This window comes from Doryrhamphus excisus, chromosome 3 (genome assembly GCF_030265055.1).
Source record: "Doryrhamphus excisus isolate RoL2022-K1 chromosome 3, RoL_Dexc_1.0, whole genome shotgun sequence".
Taxonomy (NCBI): Eukaryota; Metazoa; Chordata; class Actinopteri; order Syngnathiformes; family Syngnathidae; genus Doryrhamphus; species Doryrhamphus excisus.
In genome coordinates, this window is record NC_080468.1 from 2,727,987 (window position 1) to 2,744,799 (window position 16,813).

General features: G+C 43.3%; 1 protein-coding gene across 2 annotated transcripts in view; it reads right to left on the reverse strand.

Moving 5' to 3' along the window:
* The window catches only part of tmeff1a (transmembrane protein with EGF-like and two follistatin-like domains 1a), a 19,148-nt gene continuing 2,335 nt past the window's right edge, over positions 1-16,813 (reverse strand). The window contains exons 1-10 of one of the 2 annotated variants that reach the window (XM_058066273.1): positions 7,415-7,780; positions 3,328-3,437; positions 3,117-3,246; positions 2,942-2,971; positions 2,759-2,855; positions 2,504-2,652; positions 2,308-2,367; positions 2,119-2,242; positions 189-350; positions 1-119 (exon numbers count right to left, since the gene is read on the reverse strand). In XM_058066273.1, the coding sequence (XP_057922256.1) occupies positions 26-119; positions 189-350; positions 2,119-2,242; positions 2,308-2,367; positions 2,504-2,652; positions 2,759-2,855; positions 2,942-2,971; positions 3,117-3,246; positions 3,328-3,437; positions 7,415-7,547 (1,089 nt within the window). In that variant the 5' untranslated portion in view covers positions 7,548-7,780 and the 3' untranslated portion in view covers positions 1-25. Of the gene's footprint in view, positions 120-188; positions 351-2,118; positions 2,243-2,307; positions 2,368-2,503; positions 2,653-2,758; positions 2,856-2,941; positions 2,972-3,116; positions 3,247-3,327; positions 3,438-7,414; positions 7,781-16,813 lie in introns of those variants that run through there. The other variant, XM_058066274.1, reaches the window with a different exon arrangement.

A 16,813-nucleotide genomic window follows, 5' to 3' on the forward strand; every position in this document is an offset into this window, starting at 1 on the left:
AAAAAAAAAAAAAAAAAGATGGCGGTTATACCATCCGAGAGTTTGTGTCTGAGGATGAGAAGTGTCCCCCCACGTTGTGTTTGTGGCGGCGAGCCCCACGCTTGTTTTTGGGACATTTCCTGAAGGGGACGCACACGTAGGTCATTTTTGGGTGTCTTTTTCAAATAAGACCGGACTGTCCAACTCACCTGGTGATGCACATCACCACAGCAACGATGATGGCGATCTGCACGGCACCGATGACGGAGGCGATTAGGACGTAATGCAGCTTCTGTCCACTAGGGACCACGTAGAGGACGTTGAAGTGCTGAAGCTCATCACAGCGAGCGCCTTTGTAGCCCGACTCACATCTACAAGTCACGACCATACATAAAGACGTATATTAAACGCTATAGTTTGCTATGAATACACATTAAACAAGTAGTTCATTATATATACACATTAAAACACGTACATTACACACCATAGTTCATTAAATGTAGCAGGTTGCAGGCCCATAAAAGGCCATTTGGTGATGGCTGATATCTTTCTCCTTGGGCTTTTCCCTTCAGGGGTCGCCACAGCAAATCAATATCCTCCATCCAACCCTGTCTTCTGCATCTGTCTCTCTCACACCAACTACCCTCATGTCCTCCTTCACTACATCCATAAACCTCCTCTTTGGTCTTCCTCTACGCCTCCTACCTGGCAGCATCCTTCTACCAATATATTCACTATCTCTCCTCTGGACATGTCCCAACCATCTCAGTCTGGCCTCTCTGACTTTATCTCCAAGGCCTTTAACATGTAATGTCCTTCTGATGTACTCCTTCCTGATCCTGTCCATCATGGTCACTCCCAATGAGAACCTCAGCATCTTCATCTCTGGTGATGGCTGATATATACACATTAAAACGTGCACATTATAGTCTAGATTTCAGATTTTCATATGTGATCATCAGTAACAGATAAACGCTTTTCAAAGACGATCACAAAAACTGTTGCCAATACCCGTATTGAGCCAACAAGGGATACACTTTCTCCTGTATTGCCATGACAACCAAAACCAGTCAAAACCTCAATGACTTTCGTTTGCACCAATTGATACCGTTGTGTTTCATCACTCCCTTATGCATTTTGTTGCCACATTTTGTCTAGCTGGCACTAGCCGTTCATGCGGTACTTTCATTTAACAATTTTGCTCTATTGTTGTCATTATACTAATTATATCATGTCTTCAAAACACTATAGATAACTCTCATTATCCATATAGACTATACATTAATCACACAAGTAGTCATCCCTAGCCACATCGTGGTTCAAATTTTGCAGCTCCACCCCATCACAGTTTTTCAAAAATGGATTAATTAATAATGACCTATTATTAGTCCAAAATATACGTATGTAAGCAAGTACTTTCTCTTCCTAAGTTAAGCATTTTCAAGCATAAAAATGACTAAATTAACAAAAATGCAAACATAAGTCATTAAAAAGAATCATTCAAATTGTGATTTGTAATATTCTACTTTTGCCTCAGTGTCAGTAACGTTATGTTAATGTTCAGTGAACCATAAAAGCACCATAACCTATGCCAGGCGAAAACTCAACTCTGAACCCCTGACATCACTTCCTGTCCTCCACATAGCCACACATTTATTTCAAGACAGAGCAACAGTTTTATTCATGTCTTAAATAGCTGATTTCCCTAATTAAATACATACTACATACAATATACAAAATACATACAATTGTAAGGTTGACCATGTGAGTGAGAATTTTCATTTCATTGAGCACCTCGAACCTTTCTATATTATTCCCAGCTGCCACTATATGGTGGATACAACTATACATACCATTTTTCTCATACCTACTGTTGTGGATTATTGTTGTCTGTTTGAGTAATATCATTTGATCAAGCCTTTTCTAACATTGTAGACTACAAATTTAACAATAAAAGTATCTACGATTCGTGTAGACTTCAGATCAGTATCGGGCAGTATTAAAAGCTGCAAGTATTAAAAGGTTGCAACATGCACCCCTATGTTTTGTGCTCTAACTGAGAAAATCTTCCTTTTAGAAAGAAGGAATCTTCACTTATCAATATGCGGTCTGATTATTAATGTCATGTCATGTGAGTACCTGCAGGTGGCGATGTTGTAGTGAAGTTCACAACGTCCATGAAGACAAAATCCAGCATAGGCGTCGCCACAGGCTATGGCCACACCCCCGTAGAAGCCGTCTCCATGCTCCAAACCTTTGGTTTCTGCAAAATGGTCACGTGTCACATGACGCCACCTGAAGCCATGTGAAAAGTCAGCGCGGACTCACCCAGGACATTTACTTTGAAAGGACTGCCGTCATCCTTCCTCCCCACTTTGTCTTTGTCAGCTGACAACAATACATACAGTACACACACACACACACACACACACACACACACACACATACACACTCAGGGATACAGTCAACAAAAAAAAAGCACAAAGAGACGGAGGGGTCAGGGGTCAGAGTTGAAAGGACAGACCACGACAGCGCCCCAGGTGTTCCACGTCGATCTGCTCCTGCTTCATGCAGGAAGCTTCACGCACCAAACACGGACTGTTGTAGGAGTTGCCGTCTGTGGCGCACACGGGGTTCTCGTTGTGACCACTGCAGTCGATGTTACAGATGCACCTGGGGTCAGAGGTCAACTCTCATGTCACAAACAAACAAAGACGGACGCCCCCCTGGACACTAATGGGTGTCACCGTGGGTCTTCATGTTTGATGAAAGGACTCACCAGACGTCTTCAGAGTCTTCGTCACATTCTGCTCCGTATTTACACGTGCTGCACTTGGAGAACTTCTTGCTGATCTCAGACCCAGAACCTTCATCATCTGAGAGGAGGACCAATAAAAGCTGCTGAGAACACGCAGACATGTTTGTAGGGGACACAAAAACAACAAAGAGAAGAAGAACTCACCGTCTGGATCCCCTGAACCCGAACCCGGATCTGTGAAGACATGAAGACAAGGAAGTCACGGTTCTTCAACCTGAACTTTACGTTGAATTGTTGTGTCTCCAACAAAGAGCTATTACCAAATCTGGAGAACCTCCCACTTCACTTCTAGAACATGTGAGAGACCTGAAGGACTCACCAGCTGAACACGGGCCATCCGCCAATCTGGAGATGAGCCTCTGCTGCTTGCAGGATGCCTGGCGGCGGTAGCACTCATTCTGGTACGTGTCTCCGTTGGAGCCGCACACGGGGACGTAATTCTTGTGGCACTGTGAAGTCCGACATGAACTGAGAGCTCAGGTAATATGATTCAATGGGACCCGCGGCATCACACACTTGACAGAACCGACCTGGAACTGACACACACACTTGAGCTGAGAGCCGTCGTCTCTGCAGACGCCACCGAATCTGCACGTGGTCTCGTCACACACCCTCAGGTCGCTCTTCTTCTCTGGTGCGCCTGAACAAGAACAAGAAGGGACACAAGTCTTCTTATCTCTTATCTCAAATGGAATACTTGCATCAGTACACATCTTTCTTTCTTAATTTATTTCAGACATGCATACTATGTTACATTATTCTTTCTCACATACGTATACACTTACAATATCTATTTATATATATACGCATATACATACACATATACATACACACATATCTACATACATATATATATACACATATACACATACAGATACATGCATACACACAACACCTCATTACTACACATGTCTGAAAAGGAGCAGGAAGAAGCAAAGCTTATTAAATCCTACCCCTTCTCCATGCCATAGCAGTTACCAATTCAATAAGTGATTTTTTCCCACACATATAATCACAGAATCTTACATAAGACAAACAACAAAAGAAGAGTGGGAACATCGGACACCCCAGCAAAACCCCAGGACATTGCTGAAGCACACCACCAACCCCGCCAGTCAACCCCCCCTAGCCCCTGAGTGCACCCACCGAGTGCCCAGCACCCCAGCAGTCCCCGCACATGCCGCTGCCCTCCAATAAGATGCCATTTTAGCTGGACCCACAATTATGTGTGATCCCTGGGCGGGCCTACATTTGGATGGATTGTGTATTCTGTTATCCAACAGACCTCTTCCTCGTGCCACCGACATGTTACCGACATCAATGAGTATACTGTGTACACTTAGTTACAGAGTCTCTCGTCTGATTTTTTGCTTTGAACTGCAAGCTAAAGTTTGAGTTACAAGCTGCAGGCATAGCCATGGACAGCTATTTGGGGGCTTGTGTTAATGTGACCATGATGAAAATGGACTTAAAGAGGACCTATTATGCACATTTTTCAGTCCTTTGTATTGAGTTGTGGACTCCTATAGCGCAGCTACACACAATAAGCTTTCTAGATCTTCCAGAATCTGCACCTGCAGAAGCTGCATTTCTCTAGTTTTCAAAAAATGGTCTGTTTTAATTGATACCACCCATGACCCGCCTCCAGGTATACCTACTGCGCAGTGATTGGTCACAAACCCAAGCGCTCCTGATGACTTCCGGAGTACTGCCGAAACCCACTTTCAAATTTTGTTAGTTTTGTAGTTGATAATAACTTTGGAGAACTATTTGAAAAGTGGTTAGGAGCTACTGGCAGCTAATTAGCTACTGGTTGGAGTCCTCATTTTGACACAACATCAGTAGTGTTGTCACAGCCATCCCTAACTTCTTTCAGAGCTCACTTCAAGCATCATTATCTGAAACTGGGAAAAGTCGCCGCTAGCATAGAACATGCAAGAACTGGGATTTCTAACCGTATAGTCGTTTTTATAAAAAGAAATAATGGCCCATATTTCAAAATTGATATCCCTTTACATTACATTTTTTCAGTGTTATTTTTTTTGTTTTTTTTACCGATGCGTCTGAACGTTTCCCGCTGCACGGTGGTTAGGAACCTTTGACACATTTGAAAATACTGTAAAAATGGCACTTTTGTAGAACTGGCTTCTTTATTTTGTCATGTAAGATTACCGTCTCCATCAACTAATGTAACTGTTTAATCGTATTGAATCGAATCATATACTTTTCACTGTATACAATTGTTCTGTTTTTTAAATATATAGTTTTTTTAATCGTAGCTTCACCCACGTATTAAGATGTGTATCAAAGAGAGATTTACATCCCCACTTATTATAAATCACAACTTCTTTCTATCTGTGATTAATTGTGATTAAATATTTTAACCGATTGACAGCCTTAAAACAACAACTACAGTGCGTGCACGTAGGCGTGCGCGCGCGTGCCTATGTTTTATAGCGTGGCATGCAGTGAACTGAACACAGCACGAAGGAGAGAGTTTGCAGCCAATTAGTCGAGAGCTCTCAGCATGATGAGCAGACGGGATGAGGTGGATATTTGGAATAAATGTGAAGATTAAATGCGAGGATTCCTCTAAAAGCGTCTTAGAAGAATAATACCTGCAGCAGGGGATGATTCCACTGCCGTCACCAAAACACTGATTGAACGCTGACATGGGAAACGACCCAAATCAGTAGATGTGACCCAAACGCCACAAAAGGTGATGAGTAACATCCTCCCGGTCCTCTTGTCTCACTTATCATATTAGCATGTTTACATCGTGTCGCATTCAAAACGACTACATTCCTCCTACTTTATCATCTAGCTCAGGGGTCAGCAACCCGCGGCTCCAGAGCCGCATGTGGCTCTTCAGCCTCTTTGTTGTGGCTCCCTTTGCAATGCTTGAATATTTTTTAACACCACAGTGGGGAAAAAGCATGTCTTTGTAATGAGTTTTAAAAAATCCAACTTTGTGTGAGTCCATGAATGCATCCTGACTGAGTTCTGACTGGTGATTGGATGAGTACAAGGATGAGCAGACAGGATGCTATTCAGTTCTCTCTCACAGGTAAACATTAAGGAAAATACTTTATAAATACTTTTCATACTTTCCCAAAGCTATTTGACAATTCTAAAAAATAAATTAGAGATCATATAAAACAGCTGCATTGGAACTTCAGGTATCAGGTAAGTTTACAGTAATTTACACATATATTTATGTAAGTTTATATTTAATATAATACTAGCAAGAGTACTCCAACTTGTTTTTTTCTTATCTGAACTACTTTGATAGCCCCAAATTCCCTCCAATTTTGTTTTAAACATACTATGTTTTGCGGCTCCAGGCTATTTTTCTTTAGTGAGCAAGGGGGTGAAATGGCTCTTTTCATAATAAAGGTTGCCGACCCCTGATCTAGCTGCTTTGAAGAAAAGCACAGAAAGAGTGACTGAAGTCAAACTAATCACCGTGGTTCATTCTGCCAGCGCTCAGCAGGTCAGCAGGCTAGCTGCATGCTAATGGCAGCATGCAGACGATCAATGAGAAGAGTGCTATGAGCTGTGAAAGAAAAGATGGCTGTGTGATCGATGGCGGCTGCAGCAAGGACAACAATACATCCCAGCATGAATGATGAACACGTGTATATGTATGACAGCATTTACAGTGTACATATATAGTAGTATTTACAGTAGTATACAGTGTACGAGCAGGGTTTCCCATACATTGATTTATTCTTGGTGGCAAATACATTTGGACTGCTACAAAATATGTTTACATGTGTACTAGTATTTATAGCAGTATACATAATGTATATTAGTCGTTACAGGGTACACGTCTAACGCTAGTAGAAGCTGAAAGCGAGAATGACAACAAAGACAAGATGAAGAAAGAACGTTTGTTTCAAGTCATCCTCACCTTTGACCCGTCAGCGGCACACAGGAAGTGCCCCGCCTGCCCTTTCCCCATTCTAAACGTTGACAGTCAAATCTTTCAAGATAAAAAAGACAAGAGCTGGGCGTCGCCCTCGCGCTCACCTGAACGCCTGCAGGCCACCGGTAGCCCTATAGTCACATGACCCGAGTCTCCTCCAACAGGAAGTAAGAATAAAAGCAAACTTCAGGTGAACATGACACCGTGAATACTAGCAACTCCACGGCCCCACCCACCTCGCAGGGTCACATGGAAACATCTAGAAGGTCATGGGATGGCTCCAATGGATGCACACAGCAGAGGTGAAAGGTCATCGGCGTGTTTTACTGAGCACCGAGTGACCGTTAAAACATTTAGTAGAAATCACGTGATGTCACAGGACATCACAAAGATGGTTGCACGTCTGATGAAGATCAACGTGGAACTAATCGATGCTTGCGTCGCCAAGGTGATGCCAATACTCGACAATGCGATTTTTAAACGGATCTCACATTTATATTACAATTTCACAACAGTATGAACTGACAACGATCACCCTTGGTATGGAAGTGTGCCTAATCAAGTGGGCAATCATTCACACCACGCGCGTGCACGAGCCAAGAGTGCGGGAGGCTGCGTCATCGTGAGAACATCATTCCATCCATGCATCGTCATCGTCATCGTTACCGATACCGTCACCGTCATCTTACCTGCAGCACAGTCTTTGTTTTTGCATTCTCCGCCCTGAGGTTGGTAGGACGCACGCGCCTCGGGCACGTCGAGCAGCAGCCACAACACGCACGCGGACACGAGGCACCGGAGCACGGTGCCTGACGCCATCATGGAGGAAGGTAAGGGGGGGGAGGAAGATGGAGGCACCTTCAGGAAGCACGGCGGAGGCTGCGTGGAAGCATCCTTGCTGTCCTCAGCCGGCTTGTGTGTCCTTCCTGCGGGATGAAATCTCTTCCTCCGGCCGGTGGAGGAGCTGGATGAGGAGGAGGTGTCTGACACCACAACAAAGACCAGGAGGAGCAGACACGCTGCTCACGTGACTGGAAGACAAATTCGCCCCCAGCGCCACTCCCACCAGGGCCGTGTCAATTGTTAAACACTTGATGGATTCACCCCCCCCCCCCTTCCCCGGCCCCCCCACCCCAGTCTAACATAACTCCTGGGATGCTCCCACATCCATGATCCAGCAGGATCCAGTTCTCAGTACACTTCTTGTGTCACATTTGCTGGTTAGTGTGGTTGCCATGGTTACCGTGCACCTGTCCAACAAACTGCCTTGTTACACACTCTTTCACATTTGTCAGGCGACAAATGTTCTCTCAGATCATATCCACATTTGCAATGAAGGTCCAGTCATCTTCTAGAATGTCTTCTCCTAGCAAGATGGCCGATAAATACAACCCCGACTTCCAGGATGTTGGCCAGTCCATATACCGACTACATTACACTAGTACATTTTGACACAAAGTACATGTATAGTGAAGTACGCACACTAGTAGTTTTACTACATTCATCCTGCCATCAAAGAAAAAGTCTAAACCAGAAGCAGCTGACCAAACTAGAAGCTTCTTCATGTTCTGAGGTTTCATCTTCATGGCTAATCTTCATGCAGTCCACTTTGAAGCTCTCCACAAAATCTCAGATTATTCAGACGCCATATGTCCCACCGGTCCTGCTGACTCGGCACCAGCAAGGCTGATTATGCCATTGTGTGGTGTATGTTTTGTTTTGAGGAGGGGGGGCGGCGGGGGGGTGTTGCTTGATGGTGGCATGCAGACCACCATCTGTAGATGCCCCGCCTTCTCCGCTGCCCCCAGCAGAGACAAGCACAGATAATCCCAGGCATCTTGCAGGGGATCGAGGAGGGAGGTCGTCGTACATCTTAAGGTAATTGCCACACCGAGATCAATTCCACCCTCGGCCATCTCTGTGTGGAGTTTGCATGTTCTCCCCGTGCATGCGTGGGTTTTCTCCGGGGACTCCGGTTTCCTCCCACATTCCGAAAACATGCTAGGTTAATTGGCGACTCCAAATTGTCCATAGGTATGAATGTGAGTGTGAATGGTTGTTTGTCTATATGTGCCCTGTGATTGGCTGGCCACCAGTCCAGAGTGTACCTCGCCTCTCGCTCTAAGACAGCTGGGATAGGCTCCAGCACCCCCGTGACCTTTGTGAGGATAAGCGGTAGAAAATGAATGAATGAAACGTTCTTCACCATCAACATGGCCGTTATGACGTCTTTCCCGTAACTCACACCGAATCTAAAATCATGGGACAAGAACAACCACATTGGTCCAAAGTGTTTGGAACCATTGGAACCATGTGACCATCAGCTACACTAGGGGCCCTCAATAGGCAGATAGGCCCCGAAGTGTTATTCCTTCTCTATAGGTTTTGTTTGGGTCTGCGGGAATATAGTGCAAGCCTGTTACAGCTTGCACTTTTTTAACTTTCACTTTTATTTTTGGAGCAGTTAGTATAATCGACATTTTGTACAAAAATGTTGTGTTCCAAGTATGCTGCTAAAACAAAAGTGGACAGTGAAAATCAATAATTGAAAGAACATCGGACTGAGATGTTTCCATTCATTCTCCTTCCAAGGAGCGCAGGACTTGTACTTCATTCATTCATTCATTTTCTACCGCTTATCCTCACGACGGTCACAGGGGTGCTGGAGCCTATCCTAGCTGTCTTTGGGTGAGAGGCGGGGTACACCCTGGACTGGTCGCCAGCCAATCACGGGGCACATATAGACAAACAACCATTCACACTCACTACCTGGTTTCATACCTATGAACGTTTTTTTTTTGTAATTCCTTCATTCATTCATTTTCTACCGCTTTTCCTCACGAGGGTCGCCGGGGGTGCTGGAGCCTATCCCAGCTGTCTTTGGGTGAGAGGCGGGGTACACCCTGGACTGGTGGCCAGCCAATCACGGGGCACATATAGACAAACAACCATTCACACTCACATTCATACCTATGGATGTTTTTTTTGTAATTGCTAACACTAAAATGACTTGACCCCTTCTCAAGTGTCAAGTTCTCAATTTTTAAACACACATTTGTCAACTGCACTGAACCGCAATCGCAATTGGACAGTTCAGGTTGTCTTATCTGAGCAGACTTCCCAATGATTTAGACTAGATATGACAGTTCTGGTCTAGAGTTAGGCTAGAGCTAGAGTGGGTTCCACTTAGTCTTTTAGCATGAACTGTGAACTGCTGAAGCGTGCTTGATTGAGAGGCTAAACATCTTCTAAGATAACCTGAGCAGCCCAGTTGCGATCCATTCAATGTCCTTACAATAAAGTGACCTGCGTGAATGACAATATTCCCAGTCACTGGACACGCTTCTCTGCATAAGACACAATATTCTGACATGGACTCACATTCAAAATTACATTCAATGAGCTAATTGGTCAATACAGTACATGTACCACCCGGCCAAAAACCTCACAGCTTAAATTGTTAGCACTTCCGTGTGGTAGTAAGCACTATTAAAAGCATGTTGTTCAGGGTTTGGAAGAGTCACATGACCAAGCACTCAAGGTGCTTCTCGTGCGGGTAATATTGTGGTCGACCTCTACCACCCTGGTCACAAACCTTTTCAATCACTGCCTTCTGTCAGGAACCTTTGGTCTATCAGGACCAGAACCTCCTGCCACAAGAACCAGACCACACATTAACACATTACATTAACACTAATCCACATTATCACTGTTCATGTTGCATGCGGCGGCACGGCGGTCTGGTGGTTAGCGCGCAGACCTCACAGCTAGGAGACCAGGGTTCGGTCCCCGCCCTCGGCCATCTCTGTGTGGAGTGTGCATGTTCTCCCCGTGCATGCGTGGGTTTTCTCCGGGTACTCCGGTTTCCTCCCACATTCCAAAAACATGCTAGGTTAATTGGCCACTCCAAATTAGGTATGAATGTGAGTGTGAATGGTTGTTTGTCTATATGTGCCCTGTGATTGGCTGGCGACCCCGCCTCTCGCCCGAAGACAGCTGGGATAGGCTCCAGCACCCCCGCGACCCTCGTGAGGAAAAAGCGGTAGAAAATGAATGAATGAATGAATGTTGCATGCTTAAATTGCATTTATTTCACAGTTTGGGTGTCTGGTTGTGTAAATTGTGTTAGGTTTTTGATAAAACAAAAAAAACATAAAACATAAAATTTTGAATTTTTAGTTCTGTATGCCCGAGAAGCCATTCTCAGAAAGAATGAAATAGCACATGACGAAGTTGTTTCAGTTAGTTCTGCCTCCTGAATACAAAACTGGACCATCAAGCATTAGCCTAGTTTTGTCTTTTTATTTATCGATATAGCAGTCAATGTTCAACTCCGATCTGTCACTTTGAAACAAAACAACAATAACCATTTCTATTGTTTACACAAGTGACGGGCACCAAGTATGAAGGCAAAAAACCCTAACAAAAAACGAAATGACAGGTAAAATTAAGCAAATTCTTTTCAGGCTGATCAGGATAAGAAGACGCTCAGTTGGCGGACAAACGAGTCTCAGCTGATGAAGATGATTCTTTAATTGGCTCAGATGGGAGAACCGGGGGTGCACTCAGACTGAAATAAAGAACAGAAGGTGGATTTCCTCTCAATCCACTTAGGAGAATCTGTCTTGTTTAAGCTATTTATTTGCTCAATTATGTCTTCTTGTCCACACAGTTTATATAATATAGTATATATAATAATACAGTAGCACAAACACATACTTTTAATATGAATGTGTAACAACTAGGTGACTTATGTGGAGTAGCATTAGATTGAACTGATATAAATATTCAGTCAACTGAACAAATATAAAGTGCTGAAGAAAAATGGATACAAATCCTGAAAATAAACAACGGCGATGATGTCAGAAGGAAAAGCCCACATGAACCCCACCTGACACTCTTCACACCCCACCTCTGCCTCATCCTGCCACTTTGACACTTTGACACTTTCATTGTATACGTTACATTAACGCTCAGTTTGGACTCTTAGGAAAACAATCAGACTGCACTTCCGGAATAACAAACAAAAACAGACTGTGTACATATATTTATACTGTTATTCTGTATATTTTGTATTTTCATATTTTGTATTTCATATTTTGTATTCTCATTCTTTTTTAATAGATGTGTATGCACCTACTACACCAAAACAAATTCCTAGTATGTGTTTGATCATACATGGCAATAAACCTTTTCTGATTCTGATTCTGATTCTGATTCTGATTCTGATTCTGATTCTGATTCTGATTCTGAAAAGCGAGGAAAATGTGTTGTTGTTTTTGGGACAGAAGATAGCGCAGCTGGGCAAAATAACTTGCGTATAGCAAACGTATAGCACTCAGTTTGAAATCACACAAGATGTTCCAGCTACAACAGGAGCAGATAACAAGAGTACCGCATATAGATTGATCACACCGTTACACCGTCGTGTGTGTTCCCAGGAGTATCCGAGTGGCGGTCAGGGACAGACTAATTGAGGACTTACGTTGCACGGAGAAATTGGGAGTGGTAGATAAGCAGATTAACAGCAGGTTAACAGCATGATAACTGAAGTCACACCCAAGAAAATCCCTATTTTATGGACTTACTGTGGAGGAAGCTTTTTCCCTATGCCAAATGGAAAATACTTCCGTTATTTCATCTGGGTCAGAGGGCTATTGCATAGATGATTGAAGGCCTGGAATGTGTTGTGAACATCATAGATGAATTTCTTGAGTGACAATTCCTAATGAGCAAAACAAGTGGTTGGAGTTCCTGATTCCTTACCAGCATTCATTCATTCATTTTCTACCGCTTATCCTCACAAAGGTTGTGGGGAGTGCTGGAGCCTACCCCAGCTGTTTTTGGGCGAGAGGCCGGGTACACCCTGGACTGGTTGCCAGCCAATCACAGGGCACACATAGACAAACAACCATTCACACTCACATTCATACCTATGGACAATTTGGAGTCGCTAATTAACCTAGCATGTTTTTGGAATGAAGAGCAAGCAGTAAGTACAAATTCATCTGTGTCCTAACTGTGTTTATTTTGTGTAAGTCATGGAACAAAGTGGTTGTCTGTGTAGCATTATAAAGTGTGCATACACGGAGCAGGATTCAAATTACCGTATTTTCTGGTACTATAAGTCGCTCCGGAGTGTAAGCCGCACAAGGCCAAAATGCATAAAAAGGTAGAAAAAAACATACATAAGTCACACGGGAGTATAAGTCGCATTTTTTGCGGGTAATTTATTTTCAAAACTACTTGACCAAATCAGACATTACGTCCTCTTGGATGGAAAGTTCTAACAATAAAAGAATAGAGAACAGGTTGAATAGGTGTAAGATATGCTAACACAATAGTTATTCAGCTACACAAAAAATAAACATAAACAGAAAAGGTGTCCAGTGTCTATGTAGCATAAACAGTTTTTTCATTTATATGTCGCGGGAACAGCCAACCTATGAAAAAGTGCGACTTATAGTCCGGAAAATACGGTACAAGCTCACCGAGTCTGGAGTTGCTAATAGCCATTTCCCGGCACAATCAAATGGTCTAGCTAAGGATTTTAAACACTGGTAGTCCCTCAAAAAAAATGTAATAGCCACATTACATGTTACTGATGCTGTAGAAAACGCTAAAATGCTAAAGCTCGTTACCATTGAGCGACATCTTGAAGTAGCTTCTTTTCTTGAGAAAGTTCGGACTGTCCAGCCTCGACTTCGAGATCAGTATCGGGATCCAATGTCATGGTCTTGTGTGTTGTGAGTGGCAGCAGGTGGTCTCCTCCTACACACCTGAACCCAATTAGCTTGGGATTAGCCTGTTTTTCCAGTAGCCTTTTCACTACTTTGTTTTGGTTTTCATTGGACTGCTCTCTTTGGTGTGTTTGTGTTTATTTGTAATTTACCCTATGGGGACACCTTATGTTAATAAACATTTTGCATTTTGGGTTCCGGTCCGTCCACTAGTTCCTGACATCCAACACATATGGCTGTATTTTAAAAGCAGACATTTTAAAAAGAGAAATTGCCATTTTTATCAACTCCTATAAAGTTGGTTTCGGCAGCTACTAATTGAGGAAGTATGCTGCACGGGATAAATTGGGAGTGGTAGAAAATCAGATTAACAGCATAATAACTGAAGTCACACCCAAGAAAATCCCTATTTTTATGGATTTTATACCGTTTATCAACTACTATAAAGTTGGTTTCGGCAGCTACCGGAGGTCCTTCTGACCGACCACAGTGGAGTGGGCGTGCCTGGACGGGGCCACTGGTGGAATAAATCAAAACAGACTGTTTTCATGGGAAGTACGAAATCCAAATAAATACATCTGAATAGGTGCAGATTCTGGAAGATCTAGAAAGCTTTCTGTGCTGGTTATTGTGTGTAGCTACTGGAGTCAATACAAAAGGGCTGTAAAATAAGCATAATAATAATACTTGTAATTTGCATGCATGCAGGTAAGCTGCTCCCTGTATGCGCACTCTATAATGCTACACAGACAACCATGATGATGCTGTGCATTGGATGATGCTGGTTGTCCATGATGTGTCCTTTGCTCTGCCACAGATGTCAGGCTGTCCGGCTCGGTGCCAATGACAGAGCCTACATTCCTCGCCAGTTTGTCCAGGCGTGTAGCGTCCTTCTTGTTGAGGCTGCCCCCCTGGCACAACGGCGTTGAAAGGAATGAACTGACACATGCAGATTTAGTGATTTTTCATGGAAATCGGCTCATACTGATCTGATCGGTTGCCCCCCCTACTGAAAACCATTCCTTAACAGATGCCATCTGATGGCTATCGGACTGCATTGGCACCAGTAACAACCTTCATTCGGGCCAAGGACCATCCCGTGTCTGGGTGGGCGTCCAGTGAGATTCTCCAGTCAGGTCTGGTAACATTTATTTGGATTTATCTCAGGACTGATGGCTGGATGGATGGATGGATGGGCACAGTCCAAAAATGCAATCCAATTACCTCACCACTCATAAGGAGCCAAAGGGATCAAGTACAGTGTGAGTTGTGTGGCAGCCTAAAACGGGTTCTCTGAATATTTAATATTTAATAATAATAATAAACTGAAATAGGTTATTTTTCACCTGATCAAAGGTTTAAAGCCACGGCATATAAAAGCCAAAATCTGTTCAAAATTCTCATTTTCTGTCAGGCATTCACACGGTCATGCCCTCCTGATGGCTAAAGCTAAGAAGCTTTCTCTTCTTGAACGTGGTCGAGCTGCATAAGCAAGGCCTCTGGCAGCGTGCCATTACTGCTAAGACAGTCACTCTACATTTTTTTTAATGACCCTGAGGATTACGGGAAAAAAAAATTGAGGCGGTAGACTGTCGTGGGAAATTTCTGTTAGCACTGGTGGAGAGAGGAAATGTTGCTCAACAAGAAGTCTGTCTTTTATGGGTATTTATTCTGCGGAACAGGACAGAACAGAAGAGTTGAAAGAGACAGTTGAGCGTCCGCAAGTGTTCCCCCAAACGACAGGACAGAAACATAGTTGTATAAACATTATCAGGACTTTATCAGGGGGCAAGGACTTATGCGGGTTAATCAGAACCTGTTGACATGGAAACGCTGTAGGTGAAACTTGTTTTGGAGACAGAGGGGCTCAGGTCACAAGCAGATAGTCACAACACAGCATAGGTTGTTTAGCTAGGAAATCAGTCTGACCTTAATTAGCACATTAGCTGAAATACTGTATTTGTTCAAATCGATTGATCTCATGCTAAAATGTAAGATTTCCATCACATAGACCCCAAAAATTCCACCTGCGCTGAGTCGGAGGATACTATTGGCTGAAGGCCCTTACTGGTGCAGACTGCAGCGCAATAACCATCAGGCGGGAAAAGGGTTTCAAACACCAAAAAAACGCCATTTAGATTTTGCCAGGGAGCATCAAACATGGGGCATTCTGCCGTTGCTGCTGAGGTTGGACGCAGTAAGACAGTCATTCGACATTTTTGAAAAGATTCTGAGCATTACAGAACAATAAATTCAAGTTGTAGACCCAAAAAATGTAACCTTGACGGTCCAGATGGCTTCCAACATTACTGACATGACAAGGAGATCCACCTGAGATGTTTTATACCCGGTGCAGTAGAGCACTGGGGTGCTTTTTCATTCAGTAGAATGCTTGAGCTTCAGGTGGTGCAGGGTCGTCAAACGGCATTTGGTTATGTGCCGATGTAGCTGTTTTTTTTCAACAGCACAATTCTGGCTTGACCAAGGACTTCTTCAGGGAGAAGAACATCACTCTTTTGGACCATCCTGTATGTTCCCTTGATTGAACATTTGGGGATGGATGGCAAGGGAAGTTTATAAAAATGTCCATCAGTTCCAGATAGTTGAAGCCCTCAGTGAAGCCATCTTCACCACTTGGACCAATGTTCCCAATAGCCTCCTGGAAACACTCGCATCAAGCAATACCCAAATCCATTTTTGAAGTGATTAACAAGAAGGGTGGAGCTACTTATTACTGAGTCCGACTTTTTCTTCTGGTTTGGAGAGTTTTTTGTAATGTTTTGAGTTATGGTCTTACACTTTTGAACAGCTTATTTCAGTTGAATTGTTTTCAATAAATTAATTTCAAAGTGCTTTTTGTCACATTCCCCCTTCTTGCTTTTGCACGTTGTAGCTCTACTTAAAACCTCATTAAGATGCAAATGTAGAAAATGTAAATTCTGGCTATTTTTCAACTGGTTTTAATATTTTGATCAGGTCTATAGAAGCTGATTCATGTTGGGACCAACCCTTTTTTCAGGGCAAGTCCCACCTGGCTTCTTTTATTCTAACAGCTGTCAAAATAATACTACGAAACCATGAAAATAATCTTCTATAGGAGTGAATCCAAAACAATTACAATGCCAGTGGATTGTTGGAAGATATATAGTGAACAAAAGCCCTGTTAGCCAATTCTTCTCGATTTGTATATTTGTCTTTCTATTATAGCCTTCTTCTCCACGCCCCTGCTGATGTTTTTGTTGGCTTCTTCAGACAAAGTTAGCAACACCTGCTTTCACTCACAGGATTGGAGACTTGTCCTTCAACCGGACAGTGTGTGTGAGGCGTTTGGATAAAGAGTCTGAGTGG